General features: G+C 34.8%; 1 protein-coding gene across 4 annotated transcripts in view; it reads right to left on the bottom strand.

Moving 5' to 3' along the window:
* The window catches only part of LNPK (lunapark, ER junction formation factor), a 95,058-nt gene that overhangs the window by 17,547 nt on the left and 63,893 nt on the right, over window positions 1-13,618 (bottom strand). For all 4 annotated transcript variants that reach the window (XM_061135499.1, XM_061135502.1, XM_061135503.1 and 1 more), the window contains one exon: window positions 3,490-3,702. In XM_061135499.1, the coding sequence (XP_060991482.1) occupies window positions 3,490-3,702 (213 nt within the window). The remainder of the gene's footprint in view (window positions 1-3,489; window positions 3,703-13,618) is intronic.

Raw genomic sequence — 13,618 nt, 5'->3', positions numbered from 1 at the left:
CAAAAAGCAAAAACAAAACAGACCAGTATCTCTAAGGAAAACTGATGTACACATTTCTAACAAAATTTTAACAAACTGAACCCAATAATATATACAAAAATAAAACATCATGACCAAGTCAAATTTACCTCACAAAAGCACGGTGGTTTAATGTCTAAAAAAAGTCAATGTTAAAAAAAAAAAAAACAATCAATGTATTTCACCATATGAAATAGTGATATTAAAAAAAAAAACTAAACTAAAACCCGATAAGAGCATCTCAATAGACGTAAAAAAAGGATTCAAAAAAATCCATCATCTGTTACTGATAAAAACCTTCAGCTAACTAGGAATGGAAGGGTACTTCTCCTCAATCTGATAGAGGCTATCTATTCAAAGGAAAAAAAAAAAAAAAAACCCTATAGCTTACACTGAGTTGAATGGTAAAAATGTAAATACTTTCCTCCTAAGATCAGCAATAAGACAATGATGTCTGCTCTCACCACTTCTATTTAACACTGCACTGAAAATTCTAGCTAGTGTAATAAGGCAAGAAAAAGAAATGAAAGGAATCTAGATTTAAAAGGAAGAAGTAGAATTATATTCAGTCACCAACAATCTGACAGCCTGTTTAGGATATATTATGGAATCTATATAAAAGTTATAAGAACCAGTGACTTTAGCAATATTACAGGATGTAAGATCACTATACAAAAATCAATTTCTATGTATGTTACCAATGAACAATGGAAACAGGTAATAAAGTATTTAAACTAGGATAAAAACATGAAATAATAAGATGTACATTTAATCAAAAAATGTAAAAAAGCTATGAACACTGCAAAACATTGCTAAGAGAAACTAGAGAGGATCTAAATAAATGGAGAGATACATTGTATTCCTATAATAAATTAGCCAGTATCAGAGATGATGAATGGAGAGTCAGGAGTAGAAGAATAACTTGGAATTTAGTTAATGATTACATCATATAAAAACAGTAACAAAAATAAAGTTACACCTTCAGAATTATGAATTGTGACTCCACGATCTCTGAAAACTGAAAGAGGCCTGTTTGCAGGAGATATTCTAAAACGAGAGACCACACAGAAGGCACTGGGAAGAAAGCAAGAGAATAAAATAAACGAGATGTGACGCTGGCCTTCATAAAACAAGGCCAGATAAGAGGAAGACAGGCAGCAAGGGACGTTTACATGGAGACCTTGTAGAAGACTTTCAAACAAAATGAGGTCTTGTTGAAACAAGCCCTGCAATACATAGATTAAAGGTCTTCAAAATGTGACAAAACCTTTAAAGCATTAAAAAATGGCTTTAAGGCAGCAATATGATATTAATATTCTAAAAGATAAGAGATTTGCTTTGTAAATAGTCACAAATCTTAAGGCTGTTACCACCTTAAAAAGGGGAAAATGATATAGAATTATAGCTAGTAAACGAAATTAGGTTCTAAAATAAGTTTTCAGTATTAGGAATCAAGTGCATTTTTCACATTTCATTGGCTATTGGCATTTCTTTGGCTAATGTTAAGTAGAGTTACACTTAACATTCAATCATTAGCATCAAAAAATAAACTTGAATGCAGACATTAAATGTCATTCCTCGTTATGAAATTTTCAACTTAAATAAGCATGCCAAATTAAATTTTGAAAGCATTTAAGCCAGCTTAACTTTTGCTGGAGTATTTTACTTCTACATGCTTAAAATGAAAATGTCCATAAAGGAATCTGGATAAATAAAACAACAGATTTCATAAAAACATTTTAACTTCCTTGCATATTAATAACTTTTAAAATAACACATCTTTGTATTCACGCTGTTATGGGTAACAGTAATTAATACAAACATCAAGAGCAATCATTGTAGGAATATTGGTCATTTTTACACAGCTTGGCAAATTATCAAGTACCTGCTGGTTATTAATTTTCAAACATATGGGAGCCCTGTGGTAATACACATTAAATTGATTCTGTTTCACAAATATGGCATAATGAAAAAATGAATTATTAATCTTCTCTATGAGAAATCACTTAGCTCACTCACATTTTTGGCAATGTACAACTTAAATACAAAGTCTTTTACACAGAAACTAATTAAAAACTTTAGTAAAACATATTATGTTTACATGATCATGAAATGGTAGGTTATTGAAACCTTGTTCTTACATGTGCTATTATATAGTTTTTATTACTCTGTATAAGTTGATAAACTCTAATTTCTTTACAAATAGTTAGATATACAAAACGCATTCTCACAAAATAGTTCTTCCATTAAACAACTAAGAGCTTTACTTTACAAGTCATGGGCATCTCAAATCAACCAGTAACAACTGAAAGATGAAAAATTTTCAACCAGTTTAACTTACTCAATTTCACAAAATATACAGTTGCCCTGAGTGGCATCATTATATGTTAAGTTTAAAAGTATTTTTCAATAACCAACAATTAAAAGTTATGATTTGTATTCATTTCATTTGTAGTTAGCTTTATTAATATATTTATAAATAAATAGTTTTTTAGTTTCCTAAAATCTTACATTGTTTTCAAAGAAAAAGGAGGGGGAAAAAATCTACTGTATTAGTAACATTTAGATTGCTTACTGATTTTATTAAGACTATGTAAATGCCCTGAATATCTGATATCAACTTCTGATGAGGCTCAAAGTCATAAATTATATGTAATTAGTCATGAAATATGAAATTAATCTAAATTAAAATTAAATATCCTAAAATAAAATAAATAATTTATTATCATATTTAAGAATCTGACATGGGACTCTACATACAATAATGTGATCTGCTGAAGAAGAAGGCTTTTATGTCCCAATCACAGTCCAAAAGAAAGTTCCAGGGTAGTATAGTCTACTACACTCCTAAAATGGGATCTTCCCCTAGAGTTCTACAAAACTGAAAAAGGAGAATCCAAAGAGACGAAACAGTAGTAAAGGCAGTATGTTAATTCAATAGGACTTTATATTAAAGTATCTGTCAGAAAATATTGAGGCTCTACGGCTTAAAAAAAGAAAAATCTACCAAGCTCACATTAACATTAGTAGTATTACACACTACAGCACATGAATATTCCTGAAATGTTAATCTGTCAAGTTTAAAAATATATACGAAGGGTTTAGCAAAAAGCATGAATACATTCCCAAAATGTTCTCTTCTATCCTCATTTTATATAAATCTGGAGCCACTCTAAAGCCGAATATAAAAAGATATGCTATACTGTTGACTACAGAATACTACAAAGTTTTATTGCCATTTAAACAAAGAAGCCATAACAGTTAAATGAGCTCAAGAAATAGGTTTCAGTATCACAAGGTGCCAGCTGTAAAGAGTTATGGCTAATTGAATATGGAACTCCTGCTTAATCAGATAACTGCTCTGCTGTTTCCAAATGAAATGCCATTTCCACACTGTCTGAAAATGGCCTGTTTTATTGGTAACCAGAGAAAACAATATAAACTGTAAATAACATTAAGTGCTCTGTTTACCCATTCCAGGCACTGAAGTAGCAGGGGATCCAAAACGTCTTGGTAACACATTTGATGATAAGGCTGGAGTAACAGTTCTTTCTGGGGGTCCACCAGGGGCTGAAGTGTCCTTTGGTGGTCCAGGAGAAACTGGAATTTGCGGAGGAGGGCCCTGGCTGGAGCCTGCTGGTGTTGGAGAAAGGTTTCTTTGAGCAGCAGTTCGCTGACGAATCTCTGAAAATAAGAATAAAAAGTATATATTAGGTTTAATATTTAGCTACCACCATTAGTCAATATCACAAATGACTTACATTCAATAAAGCTTTGCAGCACTAGAAATCATCTACAAGATCAAACTGCTTGTGAATAAAAAATCTGTACAATGTAACACTGAAAACTGACTACAGAGTACTCCATTTCTGAACCTAAAATTCAACTACATGTATATATTTACATAAGTCTTGATCTAAGTCTACCTACTGATACTATTTTTCAAAATAAATTCAAATAAAATAGAATCATCACCCAATTATGCATTATATCTTTTTATAATAAATCCCTCCCAAGTTATGATAAAGAAAGTTTATCAGAATCAGAGAAAACACCAGTGAAAACTGCAGAATTGTTTTTTCAAGATAAAAAATGGTAATGCTAAGAAATGAGCAAATAAGTGTATCTGGAATTGTCATGTAATTTATGAAGTAATTAATCTAAGTAGTCATAGAAATGCTGAAGAAAGGTACCATTCCTATTCTCCTTTATTCTACTATCTTTTGGGGTAAATTTTTTTTGTCAATACATTCAACAGAGGAAAACTTTTACTCTGCACAAATAATACAATAGAATAACAAATTTTATCTTTTTGTTGCAGAAATTACAAGAAGTTGGTAAATGAGTCAAATCCAGGCTGCCGCCTCTTTTTGTAGTTTTTCACTGAAACACAATAACACAGTTCTTTACATACTATCTATGGCTGTTTTAGAAAAGTTTGAGTAAATACAAGAGACCACATGGCTCTCAAAGTCATTCACTATATTTACTATCTATTCCTTTACAGAAAGTTTCATGATCCCCCTCTGTACTCAGTAACATAAAATTCAATTCTATCATTCCCCATCCTCACCAATATCTTACTTGAATGTTGACGGTACGATCTCAAATAAAGATGCACTTCTAACTTTGTAATTCTACATATCTCCTTAAATTATTACAAATCCTGAAACGGTAAGCTAAAACTAAAGAAGTTATTAATAAATTTTAATTAGCATGATTGGTAAAAAATGCAGTTTCAGAAGCAAAATACTTTAGATTTGGATTCATTTGACAGTTAAAGATTTTCATAAAAAGCTCACTGCAATCAAAAGTACAACCTGAACACCAGATTTCAGTTTACTATAATCTCGTCAACTATTAAGAACCTGGGTCCTGTGGTCAAAAAGGTTTGGTCAGAATCCCAGCTACAGCTCCATGACCCCAGATGGGTTAACTTTGTTAAGCCTCTATTTATTTGCAAAATTAGGATAATAATATCCTAACTCAGAATTGTTATGAGAATTAAATAAGATAATGTCTTTAAGTTGACAGCTCACATTTATTGAATACAAATTTCAGATGACAGTGCTTTCATACAATTAAGTATTTTCAAATCACCATTTAGCTGTAATTACCAGGACCAACAAACTTTCCATAGGTTCTTAATTTAGTCTCTAACCCAGCCACTGCAATAATAAATTACAAGCATGTCATCATTACATAAATGGAAATGTCCTTATATTTGGCTATTTTCCTTACAGTTTATAGAAAATTTTGAATTTTACCTAGACTAATTATTTCCTAATTAATTCTAGCAAATTAACTGGTCATTTAATTATCTTTTATTCACAAGGAACTTCTTAAAAGATGGTTACACATTAGGAAAGCCGTTAAATTCTACAAAAGGTACTGAGATCAGTGAAATCATATAAGGATCTGATTACTGGAATTAATTTAAAATACAAGGCATCAACATTTTTTTTTCATTTATTTTAATTAGTTGGGGGCTAATTACCTTACAATATTGTAGTGGTTTTTGTCATACATTGACATGAATCAGCCATGGATTTACATGTATTCCCCATCCCAATCCCCCCTCCCACCTCCCTCTCCACACGATTCCTCTGGGTCTTTCCAGTGCACCAGCCCTGAGCACTTGTCTCATGCATCCAACCTGGGCTGGTGATCTGTTTCACCCTAGATAATATACATGTTTCAATGCTGTTCTCTCGAAACATCCCACCCTTGCCTTCTACCACAGAGTCCAAAAGTCTGTTCTGTATATCTGTGTCTCTTTTTCTGTTTTGCATATAGGGTTATCGTTACCATCTTTCTAAATTCCATATATACGTGTTAGTATACTGTATTGGTCTTTATCTTTAGATTTTTAGGTAAAACATAACTCCAAAATGGGCTTCCCTAGTGGCTCAGTTGGTAAAGAATCTGCCTGCAATGCAAGAGACCCAGGTTCCATCCCTGGGTCGGGAAAATTCCCTGGAGAAGGGTATCCTTGCCTGGAGAATTCCATGGACAGAGGAGCTGGGCAAGATACAGTCCATGGCATAACAAAGAGTAGGACACGACTATGTGACTTTCACTTCACTTTCAACTCAAAAATGGTATTTTTCTTCCAGATAAATGCTTAGCATTTATTATACTATCTTAAAAGTCTTTAACTTCTTGAACAAAGACTTGAGACTGCTTCCTCTGAGTGTGCGTTTACCCAGCGAAAATTAACTAAAGACACTTTTAACGTTGCTCATATGCTACTGAAAGGTAAGGTCTATAACTAAAAGGACACCATATCCAGCATTCCATAAAAGAGACTTGGCTTCATATTATTTCTAAATCCAAAATTAGGCAGACAAAAGTGAAAACTGATATAAAAGAGTCAGGAAAGGGAGAAAACATTGTTTCAGTATTTACAAAGGAAAAGAAGGTAACAAAGAGTTACAATGACTACCATTGAAAACAGCTAGCAATACAATACCAAATCTATATTTGGTAAAGTACTATAGAATATTCTGGTAGTCTCAGTGAAAAATAGCTAAGATTTATCTACTTTTAGCTATGTGCCATTTACAAATGCTTTGTATTATTAAATCTCTTAAAAAGTTTTTTGCATTCAACAAAATAGTCATATTGGACATACTGAACATTTCCCACATTCAAATGTAAAATACCATCCCCTAACAACATTTACCAAGCACTCTCCATAAGTCTCGTTAGGTACAAGGACTATCCCATAAAGTTACCTCTTGACTAGAGGATATCCTTATCAATGACCAATCAATAATTCAATAAAAAATCACACTGAGTATGAGGACATTCGCTTCAGCCATGTCCGACTCTCTGAGACCCTATGGACTGTAGCCTGCTAGGCCCCACTGTCCATGCGATTCTCCAGGCAAGAATATTGGAGTGGGTTGCCATGCCCTCCTCCAGGGGATCTTCCTGAACCAGGGATTGAACCAGCATCTCTTAATGTTTTCTGCACGAGCAGGCAGGTTCTTTACCACTAGCACCACTTGGGAAGCCCAATTTTAAATTCAAAATGAGTCAAATAGAATCAAAATGAGATTGAAAACTACTATTTTATGATAAACAAAAGGAAGAAAACAAAGTTTAAAGTAATGAAACAAACTAGTTGTTAAAAACATAAATTATGGAATCAAATTGTCTGGATTTAAATTTCATCTCCACCCTGTTTATTAGATGTGCAGGAAGGCTTTTCCAAGTTGATGACATCTCTCAGTTTCCTCATAATGAGAATACTTACCTCTTACGGTTGTTATAAAGAATAAATGAGATAATCAACACAAAGAGCTTAGCCAGAGCACAAGAAAAGTAGTTAATAACTAATAACTATTAGAAGTGGTATACATCTAAAGGTTCCAACTTGGACAATAAATCTAAAGCTAAGCAATCTAGAAGTTCTAAAGTAATTATTAAAACAAAATATATATTAATTTGCAAATTAAATGTTTTCCTAGAGTTATTTGTGAACTTGTTTAATTGTTTAAATGCATTATATAAAACTTAAATCTATTACTCTAGCTTGCTATTAAATACTTCTTGAGATGAATGTTCTATAATACCAATAATTATCCCTTAATTTATCAGATTCTTAAATAATGATTCCTTACACATACAGGTAGAAGGTTTTGTCTTTGTTTTGGTATTAAGCTGTAGTAGCAAAAACATCATACAATAGTTAGGAGGCCTATATTTTCATCCTAGCTGATACCACCACTTCCTTATGTGAACTAAAAGTCTTTTATCCACTCTGGGTTTCAAATTTCTTTAAAAGAGTGTTGGCAGAACTACAAAGACAATCCTCATATTTTCCCTAATACTGGTTAAAGGCTTTTTGAACTATCGTGTTCAGTTCCAAGCGTCATACGAAGAAATTTCAATGACTAGGATTTTAGCAACAAACAGAAAAAGGTCTTTAAGTCTATGAACGATTAGCATATGCAGATGTGGACACTTAAATTTAGGGGAATTTGGTTCTTTATAAATGTGATCATGACATGTAGTTAGGTGGAACATGGAGATATATTTTCAGGAGAGTTTCTATTTTTGAATTTATATAAATTCAGGTCTTTCTTATTTAAATTTATATGATTCCTTTAAATAAAATAATAAAGATTATGCATCTGATATCTCCTCCTTTTACTTTCTAAATGATCTAAAGTCCACATTCACTGTATCATCTTCTTCACATCCTACTCATACTAAGCTCCTTTAAATTCAGCTTCTGCCCTGCTTTTCTATCTGATTTGTTTTCTCAATAGGTCAATGGCCTTTTATTAACAAAAATGACTCCATAACCTTTCTCTTCCCATAGAGGCAAAGCTTTAAGGGAAAAAAGAAAAGAAAGAAGAAAAACTTTCCTAACAGTTCATTCTTCAACCTAACGCAATATAGTTTTTGTCCTCCTCCTTAGCGACCAAAGTATCACCTACCACTCGAAGTACTATTGCTTTGGTTACCAACTTATAACATCATCATTACTGTTATTACATATGGTGGCAGTGGTTTAGTCACTAAGTCGTATCCAACTCTTGTGATCCCATTGACTACAGTCTGCCAGGCTCCTCTGTCCATGGGATTTTCGTTACTATATATACATTTTAACAAATCCCTACTATTTGCTAGGAACTATATGAGGCATTTTGTTTGTGTTTACTAATTTCATACAGTACTCAGACCAACTTTTTGTGATAACTCCTATCCTGTTTTCAAAAGAAACCAAAGCTCAGAAGTCAAGTACCCTCCCAGAAGTCTTACAGTAAAATAAGAGATGGAGCCAGGATTCAAATCCAAGGTTTCATGACAGATACCCTCACTCTGTTATATATCCTGCCAGATTCAATGGACTCACTTCTCTTCTACCCACTTGACCCTTTGCAGAATATGGCAGTGGGTATCATCCCTAATTATACTTCAACTTTCTAGATGCCAATTTAGTTCTACTTTTAACTCTAATCATTTTTTTTTCCCCTTTCTCCATCTACCCTTCATTTTCTCTCCCTGGAGAGAAAATTTCACTTGATCGCATTGTTTCAACAAATATCACTTATACTTCCCAATGACTCCTAATCTGTATCTATAAACTCAACTTTTTTCTATGCTCCACTTGAAATAATTAACTATCTATATGTTATATCACCTGGATTTAACTCCCACTCAACAGATACAAAAGCAAATTATCTTTGACACAAATCTATGACTTCAACTCTTATGTTCCTTATCTTGCTTAAAATACTAACATCTAAACAGTTGCCCAAGCCAAAAACCTTTACTCCTCCTTCCACTCCACACTTTTAAAATCTAATCACCAACAATTCCTGTCAATCTACTCTTAAGTCTGAATTCTCTTTTAAATCTCTTCCAACATTGTTGCAATAATCTATCTAGTGCAGGCCCTTATCTTTTACCTATATTAGCTGGTATCCTAATTCATCTCCATGTGTTCAGCCTGGCATTCTGGAATCCATTATCCATGTTACCAAAAAAACCAAAAACAAACAAAAAGGCTGTTGTTTCTAAAACACAAAGCCTCCAGTGGCTTTCCATGTTGCATATAAAATAAAGTCCCAAGCTCTGTAATGTTGCATACAAAATCTTTCATAATTATCCCTTTGTTGCTGTTGTTATTCAGTCCCTAAGTCGTGTCCAACTCTTTGTGATCCCATGGACTGCAGCACACCAGGCTTCCCTATCCTTCACCATCTCCTGGAGTTTGCTCAAACTCATGTCCATTAAGTCAGTGATGCCATACAACCATTTCATCCTCTGTCGTCCCCTTCTCCTCCTGCCTTCAATCTTTCCCAGCATCAGGGTCTTTCCAATGAGTCAGCTCTTCTCATCAGGTGGCCCAAGTATTGGAGTTTTAGCTTCAGTATCAGTCCTTCCAATGAATACTCAGGGTTGACTTCCTTTAGGATTGACTGGCTTTATCACCCTGCAGTCCAAGGGACTCTCAAGAGTCTTCTCCAACACCGCATTCAAAAGCATCAATTCTTCGGTGCTCAGCCTTATTTATGGTCCAACTCTCACATTGGTACATGACTACTGGAAAAAACAGCTTTGATTATATGGACCTTTGCCAGCAAAGTGATGTCTCTGCTTTTTAATACACTGTCTAGGTTTGACATAGCTTTTCTTCCAAGGAGCAAGCATCTTTTAATTTCATGGTTGCAATTACCACCTGCAGTGATTTTGAAGCCCAAGAAAATAAAGTCTCTCACTATTTCCATTGTTTCTCCATCTATTAGTTATGAAGTGATGGGACCAGATGCCATGATCTTAGTTTTCTGAATGTTGAGTTTTAAGCCAGCTTTTCCACTGTCCTCTTTCACCTTCATCAAAAGGCTCTTTAGTTCCTCTTTGCTTTCTACCATTAGGGTGGTATCATCTGCATATCTGAGGTTGCTGATATTTCTCCCAACAACCTTGATTCCAACTCATGATTCATCCAACTTGGCAGTTTTGCATGATGTACTCTGTATATAGGGCTTCCCTAGTGGCTCAGTTGGTACAAGAATCTGTCTGCAATGTAAGAGACCTGGGTTCAATCCCTGGGTCGGGAAGGCCCCTGGAGAAAGGAATGGCAACCCACTCCAGTATTCTTGCCTGGAGAATTCCACGGGCAGAGGACTCTAGTGGGCTATTGTCCATGGGGTTGCAAAAGGTTGACATGACTGAGCAACTAACACTTTCACTTTCACTCTGTATGTAAGTTAAATAAGCAGGGTGACAATATACAGCCTTGATGTACTCCTTTCCCGATTTTGAACCAGTCTGTTGTTCCATGTCCAGTTGCTTCTTGACCTGCATACAAGTTTCTCGGGAGGCAGGTAAGGTGGTCTGGAATTCCCATCTCTTTCAGAATTTTCCAGTTTGCTATTATCAACACAAAGGCTTTAGCACAGTCAATGAGGCAGAAGGAGATGTTTTTCTGGAATTCCCTTGCTTTCTCTACGATCTAATGGATGTCAGCAATTTGGTCTCTGGTTCTTCTGCCTTTTCTAAATCTAGCCAATACATCTGAAAGTTCTAAGTTCACATACTGTTGAAGTCCAGCTTGAAGGATTTTGAGCATTACCTTGCTAGCATGTGAAATAAGCGGAACTGTGCGATAGCTTGTGCAACCTGTTTTTATTCCAAGTCCAAAGAAGGGCAAGGCCAAAGAATGTTCAAACTACCGCACAATTGCACTCGGGAAAGGAGTACGTCAAGGCTGTATATTGTCACCCTGCTTATTTAACTTACATAGTGAAAGTGAAAGTATTAGTTGCTCAGTCATGTCCAATTTGTTGCCTGCTACATTGAGAATTTCAGCCTAATTTCAAGAGACCATACAAAAAAGCTTTCTTTTTCAAACATTTTCAAATACTATTATTTTCTAATAGTATATATGACATGCCAAAATTTAGTTGAGTTCACTTTTTTGTTGCTCTGCTTTTTAAAGAACTATAAAGCAAAATGTACTTTCAATTTATCTAAACATTTACTTTTCTTCATCACCTTGATAATTTATTTCTAGTTCTCTCTTATCTCTCAGCGTTAAAAACCTGTACCTTGCAGTTTGTCAAGGTCTCATTTGGTTAGTCACATTTTTTATAACATTCATACAAAATTTGTGAGTTCTTTTAAAAAAAATTTCTTCGTATTTCCTTTAACAACACATTTACTAAGCAACCACTATGAGTAAGACACTTCAGAATGGGATTCAGAGCTGTGTATAAAAGTGGTAAGCAAAGATAACACAAAGTTACAAATTACCCTAACTCAAGGTAAGTGCCACAAAAAAAGGAACTAATAAGGTACTATGGAGGGTTCAGGAAGGATGATATTAAACTCAGGGATGGGCTGAAGAAAGGTTTTGTGGTAATGGTGATAAACATTTAAGATAAACACTGGGGGAAGAAATGTTTTCGTTACCTGTATTAAGGTATATGTGGCACTTTTAAAAGTCCAAAATTATCTCAGTTGCCTCCATTAAAATGGAAGAAAGAGAATGTCTATGTCTCCTCCCTTGAATCTGTACTACTGCTGTTTGACCAAGAGAATATAGGTTCTGGTTTTCAAAACTACTTTCTGTCTCTTGGGCAGCTTGCTCTTAGAATCCAGCCACCATATTAGGAAAGTTCAAGTGGCTCCACTAAAGAGATCCATTCAGAGAGGAACCAACGGCCAGCACCAACTTGTCAGTCATGTGAGTAAGCCATCCTGGTAGTAGTTCCTCCATCCCCAATCAGGTAGTTCCTCCATCCCCAATCAGGTAGTTCCAACCCATGTTGAGTAGAGATAAGATATTTCTACCAAACTCTGCCAAAATTGTAAATTCATGAGCAAAACAAATAAATGTTGTTTTAAGCCACTAAGTTGCGGAATGGTTTGTAATGCAATAAATAAAAGCACAGCTGTAACAGGTAAGAACACCCAAAAAAGTGAATTTGCTATTTTATGTCTTCCCAGATTTTCTTAATCAAATGTATGACCCCTGAAACATCAAAATATGAAATATCATTATGTTTGCTAACAAAAGCAAAAAAGATTAATGATTTCTACTTTAAACTTCCATATATGTCATGGAACACAAGTGAGTAAACTGTAAAAACCTACTTAAATAAGTTGTAATCCATTTGCCAGAACCATTAAATTTTTTTTCAAAACTTCTTGATTTCAAACTTAGCTGTGGCACAATTTTGACTTTTGATTGACCTTCCTTTTATTAACTTCACTAGTAGAGATGCAGGGTTATATACAATAAACCAAATATTAGATGATCTGTTAAGGGGGTTATTTTCAGCTATCAGATGACATCCTCCAAAAATCTTATCAGCCTTCCTACTTCAGTCATTCATTGTTACGGTCATAACCTAGTTCTAGAACCTTGCCATTAAAGATAACTGAACTCCACTCAAGTTCAAGCATACCACTCTCAAACCACACTTACATTTCCTACTTCCTTCCTCTATGACTCTTCCAATTCCAAGGGGCTCTCAGTTCAGTTCAGTTCAGTTCAGTTCAGTTCAGTCGCTCAGTAGTGTCAGATTCTTTTCAACCCCATGGACCATAGCACGCCAGGCTTCCCTGTCCATCACCAACTCCCGGAGTTTACTCAAACTCATGTCCATTGAGTCAGTGATGCCATCCAACCATCTCCTCCTCTGTCGTCCCCTTCTCCTCCCACCTTCAATTTTTCCCAGCATCAGGGTCTTTTCAAATGAGTCAGTTCTTCACATCAGGTGTCCAAAGTACTGGAGTTTCAGCTTCAGCATCAGTCCTTCCAATGAATACACAGGACTGACTGGTTGAATCTCCTTGCAGTCCAACAGACTCTCAAGAGTCTTCTCCAACACCACAGTTTAAAAGCATCAATTCTTCAGTGCTCAGCTTTCTTTACAGTCCAACTCTCACATCCATACGTGACTACTGGAGAAACCAGAACCTTGAGTAGATGGACCTTTGTTGGCACAGTAATGTCTCTGCTTTTTACTATGCTGTCTAGTTTAGTCATAACTTTTCTTCCAAGGAGCAAGTGTCTTTTAATTTCATGGTTGTGGTCACAATCTGCAGTGATTTTGGAGCCCAAGAAAATAAA

This window comes from Dama dama, chromosome 33, assembly GCF_033118175.1.
Source record: "Dama dama isolate Ldn47 chromosome 33, ASM3311817v1, whole genome shotgun sequence".
NCBI classification, from domain to species: Eukaryota; Metazoa; Chordata; class Mammalia; order Artiodactyla; family Cervidae; genus Dama; species Dama dama.
This window is presented reverse-complemented; position numbering and strand designations above follow the sequence as displayed.